A 22,814-nucleotide genomic window follows, 5' to 3' on the forward strand; every position below is an offset into this window, starting at 1 on the left:
TAGGTTCACCCGATTCTCCTGCCTCAGCCTCCCAAGTAGCTGGGACCACAGGAGTGCACCACCACGCCTGGCTAATTTTTGTATTTTTAGTAGAAATGGGGTTTCGCCATGTTGGCCAGGCTGGTCTCAAACTCCTGACCTCAGGTGATCCACCTGCCTCGGCCTCCCAAAGTGCTGGGATTACAGGCGTGAGTCACCGTGCCCCGCCAGGATGCCATTTTTAAAAAGGAATCCGCTTTCCCCATGCAGCGGGCAAAGGAGGTGAGAGTCTAAGAGCCTGAGCGGGGACAGATGCATGCGTGGGTGCCACCTGACGAAGGTTCCACAGGATGCCGATTTCTGAGCCCAGTGTAAAATATTTTGTTATCGACATGGGAACCTGTTTGTGAACGTTGGAAAGCAGTCCTGTTTTGGATCAGAACAATGCAATCTCAGCTCACTGCAACCTCCGCCTCCCAGGTTCAAGCGATTCTCTGCCTCAGCATCCTGACTAGCTGGGACTACAGGTGCCTGCCACCGTGCCTGGCTAATTTTTGTATTTTTAGTAGAGTTGGGGTTTCACTTTGTTGGCCAGGCTGGTCTCGAACTCCTGACCTCATGATCCACCCACTTCAGCCTCCCAAAGTGCTGGGATTACAGGCGTGAGTCACTGCGCCCAGCCGTCTTACATAATTTTATCTCCCAAATACACAACAGCAACAAAGCTCATTGCGAGGATGTTCTCATTGTTCTGGCTGGCCTCTACCTAGCACCACGTGGCTCTCCAACTGTATAAAACTGCTTGTAGGAGCCATTGCACACAGAAAAAGTATGATGTTTTCACCTTGGTAGTCAGTATGTTGTTCTTTTCACACACACATACATATATTAGTTTTTAGGTGTTTTTACCCATCTTCTGAAGAGTCTAGGGAAGCAGCCTCTGTTTGGTCTGGAAACCGGGGTATGTATGTTCTCGTCCAGATCTAATGGCAAAGCTTTCTCCCTTTCACTTTTGCTGATGTCTTTGAAACACCCAGATTCGATCATCTGCATGCACAGAAGAGCAGGACAGAGAAGTCGCAGAGAAGCTTCCAGGTCAGTGGGTGTCTCCCAGCGCCAGCAGCTCCTGCCCAGCCCCGTGCGGAGCAGCTCCTACCCAGTCCCGTGTGGGGCACCTCAGAGCTCCCGCACCCACTGTGGGGCCCCTTTCCTGGGTTCCTCCTTCCCTGCCTCCTGACCTCTTCTTGGACAAGTAACGTGGTCTCCTCTCCTCTTGTCTCTCAGTGTACCCCCCCAAAGAAGTGGGGAACTACCATGGGAACTCTGGCTGCCAGTCAGCCCCGCTTAGGGAGGGGGGCTCAGGGGTGGCAGGCAAGCGCCCATCGACCCAAAATAGCCACCTCCTGTCCACTTCCTGTCACTGGGACCAGGGACATACTGTGCTTCTGGACAGCTGCTGATATGGTTCTTAGCTTGCCCATGGTCTAGTCCTGTGGTCAAAAGTCTTATACAATCTTTTTTTTTTTTTTTGAGACAAAGTCCTGTTCTGTCACCCAAGGTGGAGTGCAGTGGCGCGATCTCGGCTCACTGCAACCTGTGCCTCCCAGGTTCAAGCGATTCTCCTGCCTCAGCATCCCGACTAGCTGGGACTACAGGCGCCTGCCACTATGCCCGGCTAATTTTTGTGTTTTTAGTAGAGTCGGGGTTTCGCTTTGTTGGACAGGCTGGTCTCGATCTCCTGACCTCGTGATCCGCCCACTTCAGCCTCCCAAAGTGCTGGGATTACAGGCGTGAGCCACCGTGCCCAGCCGTCTTGTATAATTTTATCTCCCAAATACACACACACACACACACACACACACACACACACACACACACCCTTTTCCTGAGTCATTGCTGGAACTAACGTAAAGCTGCTGTGCTGGAAGGGCAGTACCTCATTCTGCCAGGGGATGGAGACACACCCTGTAGCAAACTGAGCGTAGAAGTCTTCATCTGCGGTGTCCAGGTAGATCCCTTTCACTGCTGAGAACTGCTTGATATCCAGGACATCCTTACAGTAAACGGCATGAGGCTGTACAGCAAGAACAGAGGCAGCCTCTGAGGTCACTACAGCAATTCTCAGCTCCCTCAGTTCCCAGGAACGAAACGCCCAGCAAACTGATGCGTAAACACTGCCATTCTTCCTCTCTCCATTTCTTTGCCAGGCCCCTCCCTCACTTGAGGCATTTTCTAAATCAGAGAATGTGTCCTCTCAAGAGGTGGTTCGCCAGCTTTTAGTGTCACCAGTCTTGTGGGTACTGTGTCAGGTGCTCTGGCTCTCCCTCTCTCTTTCTCACACACACATACACACACACACCCCTGAGGGCCATGCCCGTCTCTTTTCTGTAGTGGAAAATGGATTGCAAACAAAGGCCAGGGATGCAGGACAAATATTAGAAGATGCAGCACAGACCAGGACAAATATTAGAAGATGCAGCACGGACCCGGAGAAGTGTGAGCAGGGATAGAGGCCACCAGCAGTGGGATCCCTTAGTGACAATTCTCGCACCTGCCTCCAACTCTAGGTGCGCTCCCTGCAAAGCGCCTGGAGAAAACCTGAGGAACAGCAGCGGCTCCCACTTCCCGCCCTCCTCCAGGTCCATCGAGTGGTCTCCAAGGCTGCAAGAGGCTCAGCTCCCTGGGTCGGCAGGTCCCTCCTCTGGGACACGAGCCCAGGCCTGTAGCTCCTATCCCGGCACTGCTGTCCTCAGAGGCAAAGGGTCAGGCAGGCAGGAGGGAGTGCCAAGGCCCAGGTCTCCACCTGCCACCAGTACAGCTGTTTGCACTTTCAGGACAAAGGAACAAATAGCATGGAAGTTGGCAGCTGTGGGGCCCTCATCTGCTCATGCCGGAGGCACCCGCAGTTCTGAGAACACTTTTCACCCAGGACTTGTGCACTGCAGTAAAGCAGTGACGCTCCAAAGGCCACGGTCAGCACTGCTGTTAGAGCAGCTGCTCTTCACTCATTCATCCCCTCAGGGTGGGGAGCCGGAAGTCCGCTGGCAGGCCCTGCCCCTAGGGGACAGTTCAGAGGAAGGTGTCCCAACAGCACGTTCACAAGGAGGTACAGTGACCACTGCAGGGTCCTCAGTATGGGGCCAGGCCACAGTCCCAGGACCTCATGAGAAGCAGGGTGGGGATACGCGTTCCAAAGGAAGCAGGGGCGGCTCACGGCCGTGGGAAACACAGGAACGAGAGAGAAAGCCAGCCCTGAGACCAGAAAGGGGACACGGGTGGCCAGGCATGGTGGCTCGTGCCTGTCATCCCAGCATTTTGGGAGGTCAAGGCAGGGGGATTGGTTGGGGCCAGGAGTTCAAAAGTAGCCTGGGCAACATAGGGAGACCCCCGTCTCCAGGAAAAAATTAAAAATGAGCTGGGTGTCGTGTGCCTGTGGTCTCAGCTACTTAGGAGGCTCCATCAGCATTGAGGCTGAAAGTGACACCAGGCAGGGAGCCAGAGCACCGCTGAGGTCTGTGAGGGGCCCAGTGAGTGGCCAGAGGACAGTGGGGTGACAGAAGAGCCAGGTAGGATAGGCAGCATGAGCAAAAGCCACATGCTGGCTGTACGTGGTGATTCTGTATCTGTTGTAACACAAAACAAAAACAAAAAAACAAAAAACTGTGTTGCAGCTGGACACGGTGGCTCACGCCTATAATCTCAGCACTCTGGGAGGCCAAGGTGAAGGACCACTTGAGGCCAGGGGTGCAAGACCAGCCTGGGCAACACAGTGAGATCCCCCATCGCTATTTTTAAAAAAAGAAAGAGAAAACCCGTGCAGTGTGGATCACTGTTCCCAGGGCCCTGCTCGTCCTGGCAACGCACTTACATCAGGACAGAAAGGGGGCTCCAACATGTTTGCCTCCAGCCTCCTGAAGTTGATGTTCTTGAACACGGGGTGCTGCTTCACCCCAGCCGCTCCCTCGCCCCTGCAGCCCAGCCGCTTGCTTGGATTCTTGGTGAGTAACTGCAAGAGGCAGAAATAGAATCCACTTAAGCCTCTGGATAAAAATGAAAACTCAGAACTCCCTCCATAATAATAACCAAAGGACTGGGAGGGCAGAAAGCAGGTGCATCGAACAAATAATTTCAAAGCGTCAACCAAACCTCAGGAACTCAGACTTTACTCATTCAATTATGTGATGCTTCACAGAGGAAGGGGGCTGAGGTTTTGCCTTTGAGCTATCAATAAATAAGGGGTTGGCTATGTTATTCTTTAAGTTTAAGAAATCAATCATAAAAATTTGGGGATTTTTAGAGGAAACAGAAACTGTTGTGAATTTCAGAAATACCACTAAGGACCTCAGATGAGGCAAACATTGAGCAAACCGAGTTCTAAAAATATATTCTTAATACTTTGGCATTCTAGTGTATTCTTAAAATGACCAGAAAGTATCTGTTTAGAAAGTATTCCTTACATGCATGTTTACAATCATCACAAAGTCAAATAAGCCTTCCTCCACAATTTTTATCAATCAGAAAAAGCAGGGCTGTGCTCAGAAGCAACACATGAAAGACCTGAACCCCTGAAATGTGACCTAGACCCAGGCTTGGGAAACCACGGTCCAGCCACCACAGGCACCAGCTGCCTGGTTTTGTAAACAAGGCTTTATCGGCACCAGCCTTTTGCACTGTATTGGCAGAGCTGAATAGCTGTAATAGAGACCTGCAAAGTCTAAACGCTATTTACCATCTGGCCTTACAGAAAAGTATGCTGATCCCTGGCCAACTCAAAGTCCCAAAGACCAGAAAGCACTGTGGTCTGTGCTTCTGTCTCCCACCTCTCAGCTCCTTGCTGGGCTGTGCCTGCTCCAGGGCTGTGTCTACAAAGCTCTTTGGCTCGCCGACTCCTGCTCAATTCTTCAGGTTTTAGCTTTCTAGCCCTCATCCCTGCACTAAATTAGGCTCCCCAACTTTTTTTGCTACAGCCTGAGGGCATCCTCCACCTCTCCTTGATGACAAATATTTCATGCTGCGAATGAGTCATTTGAATGTACCGGGATTGCCAGGCTGTCCTGCTAGACTCAAAGCTGCCTGAAGCTGGGGCTGTGTGACTCTTGCCCACTGTGACACCCCAGCGTCTAGCCAGAGCAGGCACTCAGTAACAGTTGCTCAGTGCATTTGTTCTTTGCATGCTTTGTTGATTTGAAAGAGATCTGAAGTCTGGGTGCGGTGGCTCACGCCTGTAATCCCAGCACTTTGGGAGGCCGAGGTGGGTGGATCATGAGGTCAGGAGATCAAGACCATCCTGGCCAACATGGTGAAACCCCAAGTCTACTAAAAATACAAAAATTAGCCAGGCGTGGTGGTACGTGCCTGTAGTCCCAGCAACTCGAGAGGCTGAGGCAGGAGAATCCCTTGAACCTGGGAGGTGGATGCTGCAGTGAGCTGAGGTCACACCACTGCACTCCAACCTGGGCCAGATCTGTTTCTTGAGACTCCGTCTCAAAGAAACAACAATAAATACATAAATAAAACAGATCTGAAAATTCACTGTAATGCAAACACCATTTCTGCATCTCAGGGACTCCACAGCCGCATGGTTGAGCTTGCTGCCAGCATACTCTACTCCCATTGAGGGCCAGGATGGTCTGAATGTGTGTGTCCCCCACAAATCTGTAAGCTGAAACTTAATCCCCAATGCAATAGTATTGACAGGGGGGATCTTTTGGTGGTGGTGAGGTCATGGAGGCTCTGCCCTCTTGAATGGGATTTGTGCCATTAGAAAAGGGGCCCCAGGAAGCTGGCTTGTCCTCTGCCCTGTGAGGGCGCAGTGAGAAGCCTCCATCTTTCTTTCTTTTTCTTTCTTTCTTTTTTTTTTTAAATATAGACGGTGTCTCACTGTGTTACCAGGCTGGTCTCGAGCTCCTTGGCTCAAGTGATCCTCCCACCTCAGCCTCCCAAAGTGCTAAGATTACAGGTATGAGCCAGCATGTCCAGCCAAGGCTCCATCTTTGAAGCAAAGAGCAGTCCTCACCAACACCCAATCTGCAGGCATCTTGATCTAGGACTTCCAGCCTCCTGACTGAGAAAATAAACTCCTGCTGTCGATAAATTATTCAGTCTAAGGGATTCTGTCATAGCAGCCCGAAGGGACTAAGACAGATGGCCTGACCAGGCAGCACAGAGCAGAGGAGAGCGGCTTGGTCCAAAAGCTGGGCTCAGGTCCAGCTGCCAGCAATTGCTGTGTGATGTCATTAACCCACAGAACCCATTCTTTTTTTTTTTTTTGGACAGAGTCTCGCTGTGTCTCCCAGGCTGGAGGGCAGTGGTACGATCTCAGCTCACTGCAAGCTCCGCCACCCGGGTTCACACCATTCTCCTGCCTAAGCCTCCTGTGTAGCTGGGACTACAGGCGCCTGCCACCGCGCCGGGCTAATTTTTGTGTGTGTGTGTGTGTGTGTGTGTGTATTTTTAGTAGAGACGGGGTTTCACCATGTTAGCCAGGATGGTCTCGATCTCCTGACCTCGTGATCCGCCCACCTCGGACTCCCAAAGTGCTGGGATTCCAGGCTTGAGCCCCTGCGCCCGGCCAATTCTGCTTTTTCACTGCAGTCATTTCTGTTTGTTTTAGGCCTAACATTAAACTGTGAGCTCTTAGGGGCAGATTCCATTTCTAGTACATATTTATACATTCTTGCAGCCCTGTCAGTGTCGTGAGAAGATTGCATTATTTAATAGTCAGCTCTAAGCAGAGTGAGCTAGCCGGGAGAACTCCAGGGTGACCCCTGGCTCCGGGACGAGCCTGTAGCGCCCATGGCTTCATATATGGAAACACATGAAAAGAACATCAGAATAATTCCTCTCCAGCCACTGCCAGCCCACGTCAGTTACCCAGGCACGGCTGCTAGGAATGCCCACACCCAGGCAGGGGCCTATGCCTGGCTGCTTGGTCCTGTGGCCTTCTCTTCTCCAGTGACCTTATCCTCCATCCCCGCAGTGACCCCCAGCCACTCTCTCCCGGTCACACTCCAGACTCTTGGCCAGCAAGAGCTCCCTCCATCAGCTCCACTCCAAGCAGCTTCCTCTCCGAGCATCCCTCTAGTCTTTCTAACTCTGGCCTGGAGGGGCCTGGACTCCCACCTTGGACTGTGCTTGGCCCATCCTCTGTTGAACCTGCTGTTCCCTGTGCCCCTTTCCTCGTCCACTGGAGCCAGCGTCGAGCCCATGGTCTGTCCTCTAGTCACTCCTCCGCATGCAGCCCGGCTCCCCGGCCTCTCTCTAGCTGCTGGACCAAACCAGAGCTGGGCGAGTGCAGCTCCCTGCTGGCTCTGAGCCTGCCCATCCAGGTGTGGCAGGAGCCCAGCACACAACCACGGCCACTCCCCTCCCTTCACGTCCACATGGCTCTTGATGCTGTTGAGGAAAAGCCTGCTTTCCAGGGCTTCAAGCCTCCCTTCTCCTCACACCCGCCTCCCACCTTTGCTCCCCACCGGGCTGACCGTCTGAGAAAAAGCAGCTCCGTTAAGAGACCATTCACAGCCCCGCTCACGTCTCCCCAGCTGTGCTGCGCTGGCCACAGACTCTGCCTCCTCTCCGGTCGCTGGAGGAACTGGCCACACACTCCCTGTGTGCTGGCTGCTGTCCTCCCCACCGCAAGGACTTGGCCCTAGTGAGTACCCCCTTCCCTCCAGCCCACCTTGGGGTCAGCCTGAAGTCTTCTCCACCACCTGCCTCCAGGATCCATCCTGAATCTGACAGTGGCCATCTGCCATCCCTTCTCACACCTGCTCTGCCACCACCGAGGTCTGCGTCACCTTTACTCTCACCTGAACAGCTGCAAAGCCCCCAATGGCCTTCCTCCTTCCTGTCCATTCACTTTCTCCCAGCGGCCGGCAAGCCTGGTCCCATCACATCACTCTTCACAGAGCCCTGCGATGGCTTCATGACCATCAGAGGAAGCAACACTTAAGGCTGGACAGTGATGACAATGACAGGTGACAGGTGGTTCTGCATGGCCTGGGCTTGCTGCTCTCTGTCCTGTCCCGCTCTAACCCCCTCCCGCTCTTGCCAGCGGTCTGCTCCGCCCAGCAGGCTAACTCCCTTTCTCCCCCAGAGCCTGCCGCCGCTCCAGGCAGTTCCCTGTCCTCCAGAGTGCGGGTCCTCCCCACAGCCCACATGTCTATGCATTTGTTCTGTGTCCTGTCAGTTCTCGCTGGGAGGGCGGGGCCTTCTGTTTTACTTGCTGCTGTTTCCCCCAATGCCTAGGACAGTGCCTGGAGCGTACAAGATGCTCAATAAATCCTCGTTGAATGAAAATAAATGAAAAAAAAAAAGGTGCTCAAAAAATACTGGTTTGAAATAAGTAACAGAGTTTCCCTCACTGATAGAGTGTCTGGGCAGTGAGGGGTGGTAACACAGTCTGGTCCCAGAGGCAGATGGACCCTGACAGCCCCTTGCTCATTCTGGGACCAGGGGCCAGGTCTCCACTGCTTAGGGCTCGTCTCCTTGCTGTGACTCGCAGGTGCCACTGTCAGCCTCAGAGGCCCTTAGCGCAATTGAGGGAATTGTCCGTCTAGCACCAGGCCCAGAGCCAGGTACACAGCAGGCCCTCAGGTCAGAGTGTCTCTGGGACTACAATCACTGGCAGGTGGCTAAACCCTTACCATCTCAAATTACATGAAAGATTGGTTTTATGTCTAACTTCATATAAAATTGGTCAATGAAACAAGGCTCGGCTGTTTTCTGAAAGCTGAATTAATAGCCTTGGTACCACTCTTCCCTTTCAATAGCATCGTTTGAGAAATCAAACCATGAATTTTACTCTGTTTCGCTCTAATTGAAACCCAATTAAGTCATTTCCAGATCATGTCTGGAAACTTTTTTCGCTGGCCCTTTTTGTCTGATGAAATCCCAGTGGCAGGAGCATGGGGAAGGAGGCAGGCAGACGTCAGCCTCCTGAGCACGCATGTCCCGCCTGCTGGGCCAGGAGACAGCTGGACGTGAGCCTCCTGAACACACGTGTCCTACCTGCTGGGCCAGGAGACAGTTGATGTGAGCCTCCTGAGCACGCATGTCCTCCCTGCTGGGCTGCAGAGGTGGGGGCAGGGGCAGGGCCTGGGAGATAAGTGGCCAGGGTTTGCTGAAGATGACAGACCAACACTTGTTATAGCTGCCAGTGAAAACAACTAGAATGAGAAGTGCCATTTCCCAGCCTCTACAGAGCCTGACCTACCATCCTGCAGATAGATTTGGCATCCTCTGAAAACTTCTCAGAATACTCCTCAGTCTCATTCTTGATTCTTTGATCCATCTCCTCCCGTTTGACTTTTTCTTTGAATTTTTTGAATGGAGAATGTCCCTGAATCATTTCATAGATCAGACAGCCAAGTCCCCACCAATCGGGACTAAACGTATACTTTTCATTATTGACAACTTCAGGTGCTACATAACAAATACAGGAAATGGAAATTAAGTTAAATTTTGATTTTAAATGTTCTTCTATTTTCCAATAATACAGTATACATTCAACGTGTGTGACAACATGGACGAACCTGAAAAACATTATGTTAAGGCTGTGCCAGTGGCTCACACCTATAATCCCAGCATTTTGGGAGGTTGAGGCAGGCAGGTCACCTGAGGTCAGGAGTTTGAGACCAGCCTGGACAACATGGTGAAACCCGTCTCTACTAAAAATACAAAAATTAGCCGGGTGTGGCGGCAGGCGCCTGTAGTCCCAGATACTCAGGAAGCTGAGGCAGGAGAATCGCTCGTGCCTGGGAGGTGGATGTTGCAGTGAGCCAAGATCGTGCCACTGCACTCTAGCCTAGGCGACAGAGTGAGACTCCGTCTCAAAATAAAAAAAAAAGGTCTGAAATTAGATGGTGGTCATGGTTGCATGGCTCTGTGAAAATACTAAAATCTGTTGTATTACACACTTCAAACTGATGGACTTTATGACATATGAATTATACCCCAATAAAACTAATCGTTTTAAACATCTGTATGATTCATCCAGGATGAGCTGAACTGCCACAGAGTCACATTCACAAGGGACATGGCGGTCTAGGGAAGGCTCGCCCTCCTGAAGGGGCTCTCTCCAGACACACAGAGCCATGCCCAGAGCGCCCCAAGTGTCACGTTTTGCCATCTATCCCAGGTCAGTGAAAAATCCCAGAAGACGCAGGAGCAGAAAGCCACAAGACCTTGGGGTCTTCCTGCAGGAATCTGCGAGACCCTCAGAGGCCACCCCTGGGGGTTGGCTGGCACTGCCCCTGGATCTTTGGAATAACCAGAGTGGGGTGATTTCCTGAGGCTCTGAGAGGCCGTTGTGCACAGGGGAGGACATTGGCAGAGTGAGGAGACCTGCGGTGTCATCTCGATTCTGCCCTCACTTTGCTGAGTGACCTCAGGACTCACAACCTCTCGGGCCTCACCCCTCATCTGTAAGAAGGTGAGGGCAGCCTACAGGATCCCCAGCAGCCTCAACACTCTGACAGGTTAGAGATTCAAAACACCATTGTGGCATCTACTAGTGTCCAAACCGAGGCCCTAGTCCACTCAGGGTGGCTTTCTCTGTGTTCTGAGGTGCTCAGGCACCCAGAGAGAAAGGACAAGGATGCTGAAAGCCTCTCACGAACCCATGTAGCCGGCTGTTCCAACTCTTCCTCGAACCACCTGCCCTTCTGGGATCTCCGTGGCCAAACCGAGGTCTGAAATCCGGATGTGTCCTGTGTGTTCAAATATGTTATTACACAGGTCACGGGGGCAGTAGTGACACTTTAACAACAATTAAAATGGGAAAAAAGGCCCCTCAGAAACCATGGATGGAAATAATAGTATTTCATACTCTGGAACAGTAAATATAAAATGATATTTAACCTTTTTCATGTTTAGTAAAATTCCAAACAGTGCATTCAGTTTCACTAGTAGCAGGAAAATTTGATTTTTGCCTGGCTATTGACTAGAAAGCTCTTTAATCATAGACAAACCCTTGATAAGACAGAAACACTGGATTTATTATTTTATGTCATACAACTTCCAGATACATCAATAAAAATATAGTGAATATTATATCAATACAGAAGAGGAAATAAACACTTTGTCAGAGTACCAGTACTATATACAGGGACAGCTATGCCTGAATGACACGGAGTTTTTCTCTTGAGAACAAATGGTAATAGAGTCGGGGAAATAACAAACAAAATTAAGGTACTTAGGGAACTATATTATGTGTTAATGCCTTGTATACAGGAGGATTTAAATATTTGTTGAATTCCTATGGAACTAACAAATTAGGCCAGACATGGTAGCTCACATCTGTAATTCCAGCACTTGGGAGGCCAAGGTGGGAGGATTACTTGGGTCCCAGATTTTGAGACCAGCCTGGGAAACATGACAAGACCCTGTCTCTACAAAAAAAGGATGTTTTTAAAAATTAGCTGGGTGTGATGGCACATGGCTATGGTCCCATCTGCTCTGGAGGCTGAGGCAGGAGGATCACTTGAGTCCAGAAGGGCGAGGCTGCGGTGAGTCCTGATCTTACTACTACAGGGCAAGAGTGAGAACCTGTCTCAAAAAAAACTATAAAGTAAGAAATTATCGAAAACATTCTGCTGAGTGTGTAGAAAAATAAGCCAGCCCTGGAAGCGGACACTATCTTCAATTTATCCACCACTTACCCTCAGCTTCTGATATAGTACCCAGGCTTACAGTAGGTGCTCAATAAATACTTATTGGCAAAATGAATGAACAACCAATAAATGTTTGCTAAAAACTAAAAATATGCAATATGCCCTCCAAGGCATTGTAGTCATTTTAAAACAGTCTACATGATGCTTTAGAGAGGAAAGCCGGCCTCTGACTCAGCTGCATGCACATAATACACCACCCCCTGCCCTTGCTGCGTGCCCACCCTGGGAGGTGGGAGAGTACAGGGGCAAGGAGCACAGATCCTGTAGCCAGATGGAGTGGGTCTGAGTCCTGGCTCTGCCATTTACTATCATGTCTCAGTTTCCTCCCCTCATACAGATGCATTCTTTCAATAATCCAGATTTCATTTTCTTTTCTTTTTTTTTTTCTTATTTTGTAGAGACAGGGTTTGGTCATGTTGTCCAGGCTGGTCTTGAACTCCTGGGCTCAAGCGATCCTCCCACCCTGGCCTCCCAAAGGGCTGGGATTACAGGCGTGTGACACTGTGCCTGGCCAGCTTTCATGTATTTTTCATTTAAGTAGAGTGCTAGCATGTTGTGACTTATTATTTTTTTTGGCATCATTGACTTATTTTTCTTATAAAAATGGATTTTTAAACTGAGAAATGTAACTTAAAACTACATTGAAATACCAATTCCCGGCTAACAAACTGACAAAAGCTCCAAAGTTCAAGAACTTGGTCTGCTGGCGAGGCTGTGGGGAAACAGGTGCTCTTGGGCACTGCTGGTGGGAATGCAGACGGGACAACACCCTGGAGGGGAATCTGGCAATATCTGGCAAATTGCATATGAATTCACCCACTTCTAAGCCGCTATCAAAGATACATCCAACAAACTAGGAAGTAACATGTGCACAAGGCTCTCCATCACAGCACTAACGGAAATAGCACGAGTGGAGATGACACGCCCACCAGCAAGGGCCGTGCAAACAGGGCAGGTGCGCCTGCAGGAGGCACAGCAGACGGCGGAAGCTCTTCACGAGTGTTGCAGAGCCATCTTTGCCACATATTCAGTGAAACAGCCAAGTGGAGGACAATGCGTGTGGTCTACTACTTTATTTAAGAAACAAGTGGGGAACTTGTTTCTATAGAATATGTATATGTCTATACATATACCATATGTAAATGAAGGAATAAAATATGAGCTAAAATAATTACTTGGGGGTGGTCAGGGATGGAGGGATGGAATCTAGACATCTCTCAATACATTCTATTTTGTGGTTTTATCTTTGGAACCACATAAATGTTTTACATAATTATAACATTAAAAAATTAGATTGCTAAAAATTGAAAGCAAAATTAAGAAAACGAACCTAATGGTGTATCCAGCTGGTGGTATAACCACATAGAAAGGAATGATACTGAGTTACTTTTTTTTTTTTTGAGACAGAGTCTCACCCTGTCACCCAGGCTGGAGTGCAATGGCATGATTTCAGCTCACTGCAACCTCCACCTCTCAGGTTCAAGCGTTTCTCCTGCCTCAGCCCCTCAAGTAGCTGGGACTACAGGTATGCACTACCACGCCCGCCTAATTTTTGTATTTTTAGTAGAGACAGGGTTTCGTCATGTTGGCCAGGCTGGTCTTGAACTCCTGACCTCAGGTGATCCACCCTCCATTGCCTCCCAAAATACTGGGATTACAGGCATGAGCCACTGTGCCCAGCCTCTGAGTGACTTTACATTAATTTGAGTGAACAACCCGAGAACCAAAGAACTTTTGCTAATGACTAAAAGAATTGCAAAGAAATATTTTACTGTTTTTTTGTTTGTTTTTGTTGTTGTTGTTTGTTTGTTTTTTGAGATGGAGTCTCACTCTATCACCCAGGCTGGAGTGTAGTGGCGCGATCTTGGCTCACTGAAACCTCTGCCATCCCCGAGATGCTGGAATTCCAGTACCCTCCTTCCTCACAGGGTGGAGTGTCATACATGAATTAGATAAGCATGAAAGCATCTGGCAGAGGTGTAAAAGGAGACTAGCATTCCAAGTCCCCTGCGACTGCCCTCAGTCTCCACGTTAGATGCCTGTCCTCTTCTTGGCAGGAGCCACTTTGACCCTGCCATATGCGCTCTACTAGACTGTAAGACCCTTCTTTGCCAAGAAAACTCACTTGAAAGAAGCTCTCTCCCAGCACTGTTTGCGAGCTATGTGTGAGCACAAGCACACACTCCAGCAGTCCAACCATCCTTGCATTCTGGGTATGGCTGTCCCTTAGAGGAACCAAGGTGGTGTGCGCACCCATGCTGCTGACAAGGAGCCTGCTGAAAAGGGCCCCTCCCTCTCCACTATTACAGGGTCTCCAAGCAGCCATCTGCACCCTGCTTTGTGACACATGCTATGGGACAAGAGGACAGCACCAGGGGCAGCATGACAAAGTTTAGAGGGGAATGGAAATAAAAAAGGAATAAAGCAAGAGGTGGGTCAACAGCAAGAAACAAGAGAGAGAAAATGTTCTGACTTTGTGTTTACTTTAGTATGCTTCTAGGCAGGGCACAGTGGCTCATGCCTATAATCCTGGTGCTTTGGGAGGCAAGGCAGGAGGATTGCTTGAGGACAGTAGTTTGAGAACAGCCTGGACAACATACCATGACGCTTATCTCTACAAAACATGGTGATGCACACATGTAGTCCCAGCTCTGCAGAAAGCTGAGGTGGCAGGATTGCTTGTTCTCAGCAGTTCAAGGCTGCAGTGAGCTATGATTACACCACTGCACTCCAGCGCCTGGGTGACATAGCAAGACTCTGTCTCAAAAAAAAAAAAAAAAGGCTTCTGAACTCAATCACTAATTGAAAATTATGACCAGCTTTGCTTCTTGCCTAAATACAGGGAAATGAGCAAATTGTCAGTATTTTATCTTTTTAAAATGAACACATACCACAGAGTTTTTCTTTGTTGTTGTTTCCATTCTCTATTAATTATTAAGTCCACTTTCTGCATCCTACTTTCAGTATCCAAGTCCCTTAACAAAGTCTACCCGTTAGATGAGAAGGCTTGCCCACTTACCACGATCATCAAGGAGAATATTCTCAGGCTTTAAGTCTCTACAAGGAAAGGAACAACAACAGAAGGCTCAATGATTCAGAAGCTGGCACTGTGATTCCCGAGTACCCAGCGGGAACAACCATCATGAGCAAGGGCCAGGACGGCAGAAAGCAAAACCACCCTTCATGAGCCATGGAAACTGTCTTTAGCTGTCACATGGCAGGATGAGAATGTTACAAAATTCATCTCAGCAAACAGCTCACATATGACGACAGTGTAAAATGAACTGCTTTGCATAATTATACAGATTTGAAGACATTTCAGTGATTAAATATGCAGCCCAGTAGTAAGGAAAGCAACTAGTCCTTAATGAACGTGGCTCAATTTCTCTTAACCATTAACATATTTTTAAGAGTTTCAAAAACTGAAAATTCCCCATATTAGAATGCCTCAAGCTGGGTGCGGTGGCATGTACCTGTAGTCCCAGCTACTCAAGGGGCTGAGGTGGGAATGTCACTTGGGCCATCGGTCATTCATTCAACAAATGCTTGGTGATAGCTACTGATGGTGAGTCCTGTGGACACAGCGGTGGATGGGGCAGCCATGGGCAGTCCCCATTGAGTGCAGGTGGGTGAGGCAAGTGGGTACGGGAGGTTAGAGGATGAGCCAAAGCTTACATGAGAAAATCCAGCTCATCTTGAGACTGAAGCCAAACACGGCGGCTCAGCTGTAGTCACCTGTGAAGTGTGATTTACTCCAGGAGTAACAAAAGAATCCAATCTCCTACGGGTGTGTTCCATGCTCCAATACCACCAGACTCTTACCTCTAAGCAATGGCAACAAGGCTTCCTCAACTCAGGCGACCACCTCTGTGTCTACAGGACTCACAGCCAGGGCAGCAATCCACCCCTTGCTCAATGCTCAAGGTGCAGAGGTGTCAGCCCCACTGCCAAGCCTGGTCTCTGATCCTTGAGAGATATTTATCCCATACTGGCTGTGGGATATAGAAGATAAGGATATAGAAGATATTTATCCCATACTGGCTGTGGGATATAGAAGATAAGGAGAAGCCAAAGGTCCATCAGAACAGGGAGAAGTGAGATCAAGGACTCCCAAGAAGCTCATTGTCTGGCATGACCATCTGAGCCGACAATGTGGGCAGTACCTGGAGGATGTGGGAGAGGGGGCACATCCTCACACCCTCGTGCTATGTGGGCTAACTCTGGACAGATGAGCAGGAGTCTCTCAGAATGACAGGAAGGGGGAGTGGGTGGAGAGTGGCACCCACACAGGAACACCTTGTGCAAAGGTGCAGTGAGGTGAGGACACCTGAGCAGCTGAAACTCTCGCATGACAAGGGCAGGAGGTGCCCGTGTGGCAGGAGTAGGACTTAAGGCTGGAGGGCTCCGTGGGGAGCTGCATCACAAAGGCCATGAAGGCCAGGGTTGCAAGGTGACAAGGGAGACACCATCAGGTCCCACATCAGGCCCCCTTCCCTTGGATATCAAAATCCAAGGGTCCTCAAGTCCCTGATATAAAATGGTGTAGAATTTCCATATAACCTACACACATCCTCCCAATTACTTTAAATCACCTCTAGATTACACATACTACCAGACACAATGTAAATAATATGTAAATTGTTATTGTACTATATCATTTAGGGAATAGGGACAAGAAAAAGGTCTACAAAGGCCGGGCGCGGTGGCTCAAGCCTGTAATCCCAGCACTTTGGGAGGCCGAGATGGGCGGATCACAAGGTCAGGAGATCGAGACCATCCTGGCTAACCCGGTGAAACCCCGTCTCTACTAAAAAATACACAAAAAACTAGCCGGGCGAGGTGGCGGGCACCTGTAGTCCCAGCTACTCAGGAGGCTGAGGCAGGAGAATGGCGTAAACCCGGGAGGCGGAGCTTGCAGTGAGCTGAGATCCGGCCACTGCACTCCAGCCTGGGCGACAGAGCGAGACTCCGCCTCAAAAAAAAAAAAAAAAAAAAAAAAAGGTCTACATGTTCAATGCAGACGCAACCATTCTTTTTTTCTGAATATTTTCTCTTTTTTTCCCCTTTTCACCCTGCTGAGCAGGATGTTCTGAATATTTTCGATTCACAGCTGGTTGAATCTACAACATGGAACCCAGTGGGAGACTGACTACAACTGGTAGATGAACCCACAGAAGGGAAAAAATGAAATTGCCCAGGGAGAGTGACTGAGAAGAGACCCAGAGCCCAGGAACTCCAGCATTTAAGGGATAGGAAGGGATTTTGTTTTTTCCTAAAACTAAATACATTGATTACACTAAACTATTAAGTTTAATTTAATTTTCTTTACTAAATTCTAAGATGCAAAAAAGAAACTACTACTTCAAGACATTAAATTGTTATGTTATATGGCAGGACATAATACATCCTTATCAGAACTATCAAAATACCTAAGAACCTTGGAAATGGGCTATTCTTATGCTTACCTGAGTAGCACTACCTTTATTTGATCAACTTAACAAGTAAAAAACAAACTTCTGCTTCAAAAAGATAATTTATTAGAAATGTAAGCTGGGCATGGTGGCTCACGCCTGTAATCCCAGCACTTTGGGAGGCTGAGGCCCGCAGATCACCTGAGGTTGGGAGATCGAGACCAGCCTGGCCAACATGGTGAGACCCCATCTCTAGTAAAAATACAAAAAATTAGCTGGGCAGGGTGGTGGGTGCCGTAGTCCCAGCTACTCAGGAGTCTGAGGCAGGAGAATCGCTTGAACTGCAGTGATTCGAGATTGCACCATTGCACTCCAGCTTAGGTGACAGAGTGAGGCTCCATCTCAGAAAACAAAACAAAAAAACACCCAGGCCCTCCGGCTGGCCATATTCCCAATAGTGTAAGTGACCACCCCTATAAATCACCATCGAGGGGCTCCCAGCTACTCTCCTGCTCAGCCTGGAAGCAGCCGGTGTGAGCCAGGGAAGCCTACGGCTGGGAGAAACTGGCTCCAAGACTTGCAGGCTCCATTAGGTAGCACTGTTCTTACCTGTATACAATTCTTTCCCTCTGTAAATCTTCCAAGCCGCAACACAGCTCTGCAGCATAGAAAACAGCTCTCTGCTCATCAAAGCCAGGACTACCCAGGTTGTAAATGTGAAACTTCAGGTCCCCTCCGTTCATAATGGTGAGCACCAAGCACAAGGCCTCTTTGGTTTCATAAGCGTAGGCTAAACTAACCTAAAGATAGAGACATCATAAAAACAGAACACGAACTTGCTCTTTCATTGGTGATTTCCTCCATTTGCTAATAAGCAAACAATCCATGTTAGGTTTATAATCAGAACATGCGAATACTATATGTTTCAGGGAAATGTACAGGACACATCACGTGCCTCTTGGACCTTGGCATACTGAAGATTTTACCGCAGCTGTGTAGCCAAAAGAGAGAACTTCCTAAAGCTAAGCAAAGAAGTGGTAAAACTTCACCAAGACACTTGGGCTTATGACTCCTCTGTGTCGTGCTCTCATCACTTGAGCCGTGACAGTCTGTACTTCCCGGGCAACCACGTTCAGCACATAGGCTACGCCCCACCAGCGCGCAAGGGAGGTCTCACTGTGCCACCTCCTTCCCACATTTTGTGTTGTCAACCTTTTTGGTTTGAATCCTGCTGGTGGAGTAGTCTCTTACCGTGGTCTTAAGTTGCATTTCTGTATATATGCAAATATAGGGGACACTTTCATGTAATTAATAGCCATTTGGATCCTCTTTTGTGAAATGCCTAGTCTATTTTTTCCCCCATTTTTCTATTGGTTTGTATGTCAATTCACACACATACACACACACGCACACACACACACGCACACACACACACACCCTGCTGGGATTTTGACTGGGGCTGCATTCAATTCATTTAATCTACAGATCAATTAGGGGAAACCAGCATCTTTACAGCATTGGGTCTTCCAATCTGGGAACATGGTCTTCCCCCATTTATTTAGACCTTCTTTATTTTTTTGAGACAGAGTCTTGCTCTGTCGCCCACGCTGGAGTGCAGTGGTGCCATCTCGGCTCACTGCAACCTCTGTCTCCCAGGTTTCAAGCAATTCTCCTGCCTCAGCCTCCTGAGTTGCTGGGATTATAGGCACCCACCACCACGCCTGGCTAATTTTTCTATTTATAGTAGAGATGCGGTTTCACCATGTTGGCCAGGCTGATCTCAAACTCCTGACCTCAAGTGATCCACCTGCCTCGGCCTCCCAAAGTGCTGGGATCACAGGCGTGAACCATAGCACCCAGCCTCCTTCTTCAATTTCTTATAATAACATTTTACAGTTCTCAGGGTAGAAGTCTTGCACATTTTTGTCAGTTCTTTGCCTAGAATTATTTTTTAAGAGTCAAGGTCTTGCTATGTTGCCCAGGCTAGACTCAAACTCCTGGGCTCAAGTGATCCTCCCATCTCAGTCACCCAAGAAGCTGGGACTACAGGTGCACACCGCCCGCCAGGCCTTTTCTTAGATTTTGATGTTTCTTGAGGCCATTGTAAATGGTATCAGTAACATTTCCATTTTCTAATTGTTAGTGGCTGATTCATATTTAATCACCTGGCTAAATCCTTAATAGGTTATCTAAAAATCCAGGAAGGTCTCCACATACAATGATGTTGTTTGAAAATAATGACTTTTGGCTGGGCACAGTGGTTCACACCTATAATCCCAGCACTTTGGGAGGCCTAGGTGGGAGGATCACTTGATCCTAGGAGTTCCAGACCAGTCTGGGCAATATAGTGAGACCTCCATCTCTATCTAAAAAAAAATAAATAAATAAAAATAAAAATAAAAGAAAAAGAAAATGATGAGGGTTTTTTCCAACCTTTTTTCTTCTTTTCTCTAACCTTAATCTCTTCCACTTTTTCCTTTACCTTACTGCACTGGCCAGAATTTCCAATATCATGTTGAATTGAAATGGTCAGCAGATATCTAGCCTTATTCCAGATCTCATGGGGAAAAGCTATTAATATTTTCATATTAAGTATGATTGTGCTAGAGATTTTCTGAAGGAAGTTCCTTTCTGTACCTGGTTTGCTTCGGGTTTTTAAGCATGACTGGGCATTAGCTCCTATCCAAAGCTCTTCCTGCAACCATTGAGATGACCATACGGTTCTTCCCTTGATTCTGGTAATATGATAAATTACATTATTCGATTTTCATTCCTGGAATAAATCCAACTTGGTCACAATGTGTTAAAACAGTAAGAGAGGTGGAGGAGAGGAGGCCCCAGCTGGCATGCAATAGACCACAGATTCAAGCACAAGGAATTCTCACTGGTCCTTGAATTAGTAAGGATCCCTTACTTCCTCTCCTCTTGTGAATATTCATTTAACATCTGCTCAATATATATTAAAATAATATTGAGAATCTTTTACCACGCCAGCCTTGTTGTAGGCAGCAGGAATGCAGCGGTGAGCATGGCTCTGAGGAGCTCTGTCCTAATACCGTGGTGGAGGAGGCCTGGGCAGTCACAGATGACAGACGAACCAATGCAAAGAAACCATCTGACAGAGTGACAGGTGACTCGCAGACTGCCTATGGGGAGTGACACCAAGGGCGAGAGGGAAAGGCAGCGATGCTCCAGGCAGAGCGCGGTCAGGCGCCCGGCCTCATGTGGCAGAGGTGGCAGGAGCTAGGTCCCTCAGTGCCTGAAAGGCCAGAGTTGAGTCTCATTTTATTCTCAGAGTGACAGGTGGCCACTGGAGTTTTTAATCTGGAAAGTGGATGACTAATTTAACTTTTCCACAGACTGCCTGGCACTGCTCCGTGGAGAACAGACCGTGAGGGGTGAGGGTGCAGGCAGGGGCAGGGGGCTCCAGGGAGAGGCCATGGGTCAGGGCGCAGCAGGGATGAATGTGCCGCTGTAAGCAGGGAGAAAACACCATCACAGAAGCAGAAAAATGTCTCTAGGTTCCTTGGGAGAGGCCAATAATATAGAAATCGAAGCATTTAAGCAAAAGAAACTGTAACAACTGCATCTGTTCTTTTCATAAAGCTAGACTGGATTTTTATGTTCCAAGGTAGTTATACGGGATTTTTTTTTTTTTGGCTTTGTTTTGTTTTTGAGACGGGATCTCACTCTCTCACCCAGGATGGAGTGCAGTGGGCAATAATGGCTCACTGCAGCCCGGACCGCCTGGGTTCAAGCGATCCTCCCACCACAGCCTTCTGAGTAGCTGGGACTACAGTCACACACCACCATGCCTGGCTAATTTTTCTTTTTTTTTTTTTGGAGATGGAGTCTCACTCTGTTACCCAGGCTGGAGTACAATGGCGCAATCTGGGCTCACTGCAACCTCTGCCTTCTGAGTTCAAGCAATTCTCCTGTCTCAGCCTCCCGAGTAGCTGGGATTACAGGCAGTCACCGCCACACCCAGCTAATTTTTGTATTTTTTTTTTTTTTGAGACGGAGTCTCGCTCTGTCGCCCAGGCTGGAGTGCAGTGGCCGGATCTCAGCTCACTGCAAACTCCGCCTCCCGGGTTCACACCATTCTCCTGCCTCAGCCTCCCAAGTAGCTGGGACTACAGGCGCCTGCCACCTCGCCCAGCTAGTTTTTTTTTGTATTTTTTTAGTAGAGACGGGGTTTCACCGCGTTAGCCAGGATGGTCTCGATCTCCTGACCTCGTGATCCGCCCGTCTCGGCCTCCCAAAGTGTTGGGATTATAGGCTTGAGCTACCACGCCCGGCCTAATTTTTGTATTTTATTAGAGACAGGGTTTCACCATGTTGGCCAGGCTGGTCTCAAACTCCTGACCTCAGGTGATCTGCAGGCCTCAGCCTCCCAAAGTGCTGGGATTATAGGGTGTGAGCTACAGTGCCTGGCCTTTTTGAAAAAAAATTTTTGTAGAAGCCAGGCTCGGTGGTTCACGCCTGTAATCCCCAGCATTTTGGGAGGCCAAGGTGGGCGGATCACAAGGTCAGGAGTTTGAGACCAGCCTGGCCAACAAAGTAAAACCCAGTCTCTACTAATAATACAAAAAATTAGCTGGGTGTGGTGGTGGATGCCTGTAATCCCAGCTACTTGGAAGGCTGAGGCAGGAAAATCACTTGAACCCGGGAGCTGGATGTTGCAGTGAGCCAAGATCGCGCCACTGCACTCCAGCCTGGGAGACAGTGCAAGACTGTCTCAAAAAAAAAAAAAAAAAAATTTGTAGAGATGGGGGTCTCCCTGTGTTACCTAGGCTGGTTTCAAACTCCTGGGCTCAAGTGATCCTCCTACCTTGGCCTCCCAAAGTGCTGAAATGACAGGCATGAGCCACCAAGCCCAGCCAAAAAGTATGTTTAAAGCAACTCCCAGATAAGCCCACTGTATTAAAGATTGTCATGTAATTGCAGGTGAGAGTGACATATCATATACACACACTGTGCTATTAAATCCAGGTGCTGGCTGTGAAGGTACACTGTTTGGGAACATCTGTTCCCCTGCACAAAGCAGCTGACCTCAGGGCTAAGAAATAAATGGCTTGGAGGAAATAGCTCTAACATGACAAATCATTTTATAAATTCTCGTTCACACTCTCCCTTCAACCAGTCCTCATACTTCAGTAGCTGCTACAGGACATACGTAACCAGGTAGAGAGAAACTGGGTTTGGAGATGAGAACCACACTACACCATGCACACTGTAAAGCCTGGAACTGCTTCCCTGAACTCATCCCAGTCCACCCAATGTTCTGTCCTCCCCAGAAAGGTGGGAAGGTGGGATTCGGGCTTCATACAATTGGGATATGCTAGTTGAGGGCCTAGTGGTAAACTTCCCAGAAAAAGGAAAAGATAGACAACAGATTGAGGCCAGAGGGAGGAGGCCCACATGAGAAGAGGGGCTAGAGATAGTATCCTCAGCCAGACATGGTGGCTCACGCCTGTAATCCCAACACTTTGGGAAGCTGAGGCAGGTGGATCACTTGAGTCCAGGAGTTCAAGACCAGCCTGAGCAACAACAGGAGATCTCATCTCTCCCTTTTTTTTTTTCTTTTTTTTTGAGACAGAATCTCGCTCTGTTGCCCAGGCTGGAATGCAGTGGTACAATCTCAGCTCACTGCAACCTCTGCCTCCCAGGTTCAAGCGATTTTCCTGCCTCAGCATCCCGAGTAGCTGGGACTACAAGGACGCACCACTAGGCCCAGCTAATTCTTTTTGTA

General features: G+C 48.7%; 1 protein-coding gene across 4 annotated transcripts in view; it reads right to left on the reverse strand.

Moving 5' to 3' along the window:
• GRK4 (G protein-coupled receptor kinase 4) overlaps positions 1-22,814 on the reverse strand; it is a 74,870-nt gene that overhangs the window by 2,466 nt on the left and 49,590 nt on the right. For 3 of the 4 annotated variants that reach the window (XM_031935375.1, XM_023206821.2, XM_023206819.2), the window contains 7 exons: positions 17,672-17,862; positions 14,671-14,708; positions 10,599-10,688; positions 9,194-9,402; positions 3,848-3,985; positions 1,916-2,053; positions 889-1,026 (listed from right to left, as the gene is read on the reverse strand). In XM_031935375.1, the coding sequence (XP_031791235.1) occupies positions 889-1,026; positions 1,916-2,053; positions 3,848-3,985; positions 9,194-9,402; positions 10,599-10,688; positions 14,671-14,708; positions 17,672-17,862 (942 nt within the window). The remainder of the gene's footprint in view (positions 1-888; positions 1,027-1,915; positions 2,054-3,847; positions 3,986-9,193; positions 9,403-10,598; positions 10,689-14,670; positions 14,709-17,671; positions 17,863-22,814) is intronic. The other variant, XM_023206820.2, reaches the window with a different exon arrangement.

Source organism: Piliocolobus tephrosceles, chromosome 3, assembly GCF_002776525.5.
Source record: "Piliocolobus tephrosceles isolate RC106 chromosome 3, ASM277652v3, whole genome shotgun sequence".
Classification (NCBI taxonomy): Eukaryota; Metazoa; Chordata; class Mammalia; order Primates; family Cercopithecidae; genus Piliocolobus; species Piliocolobus tephrosceles.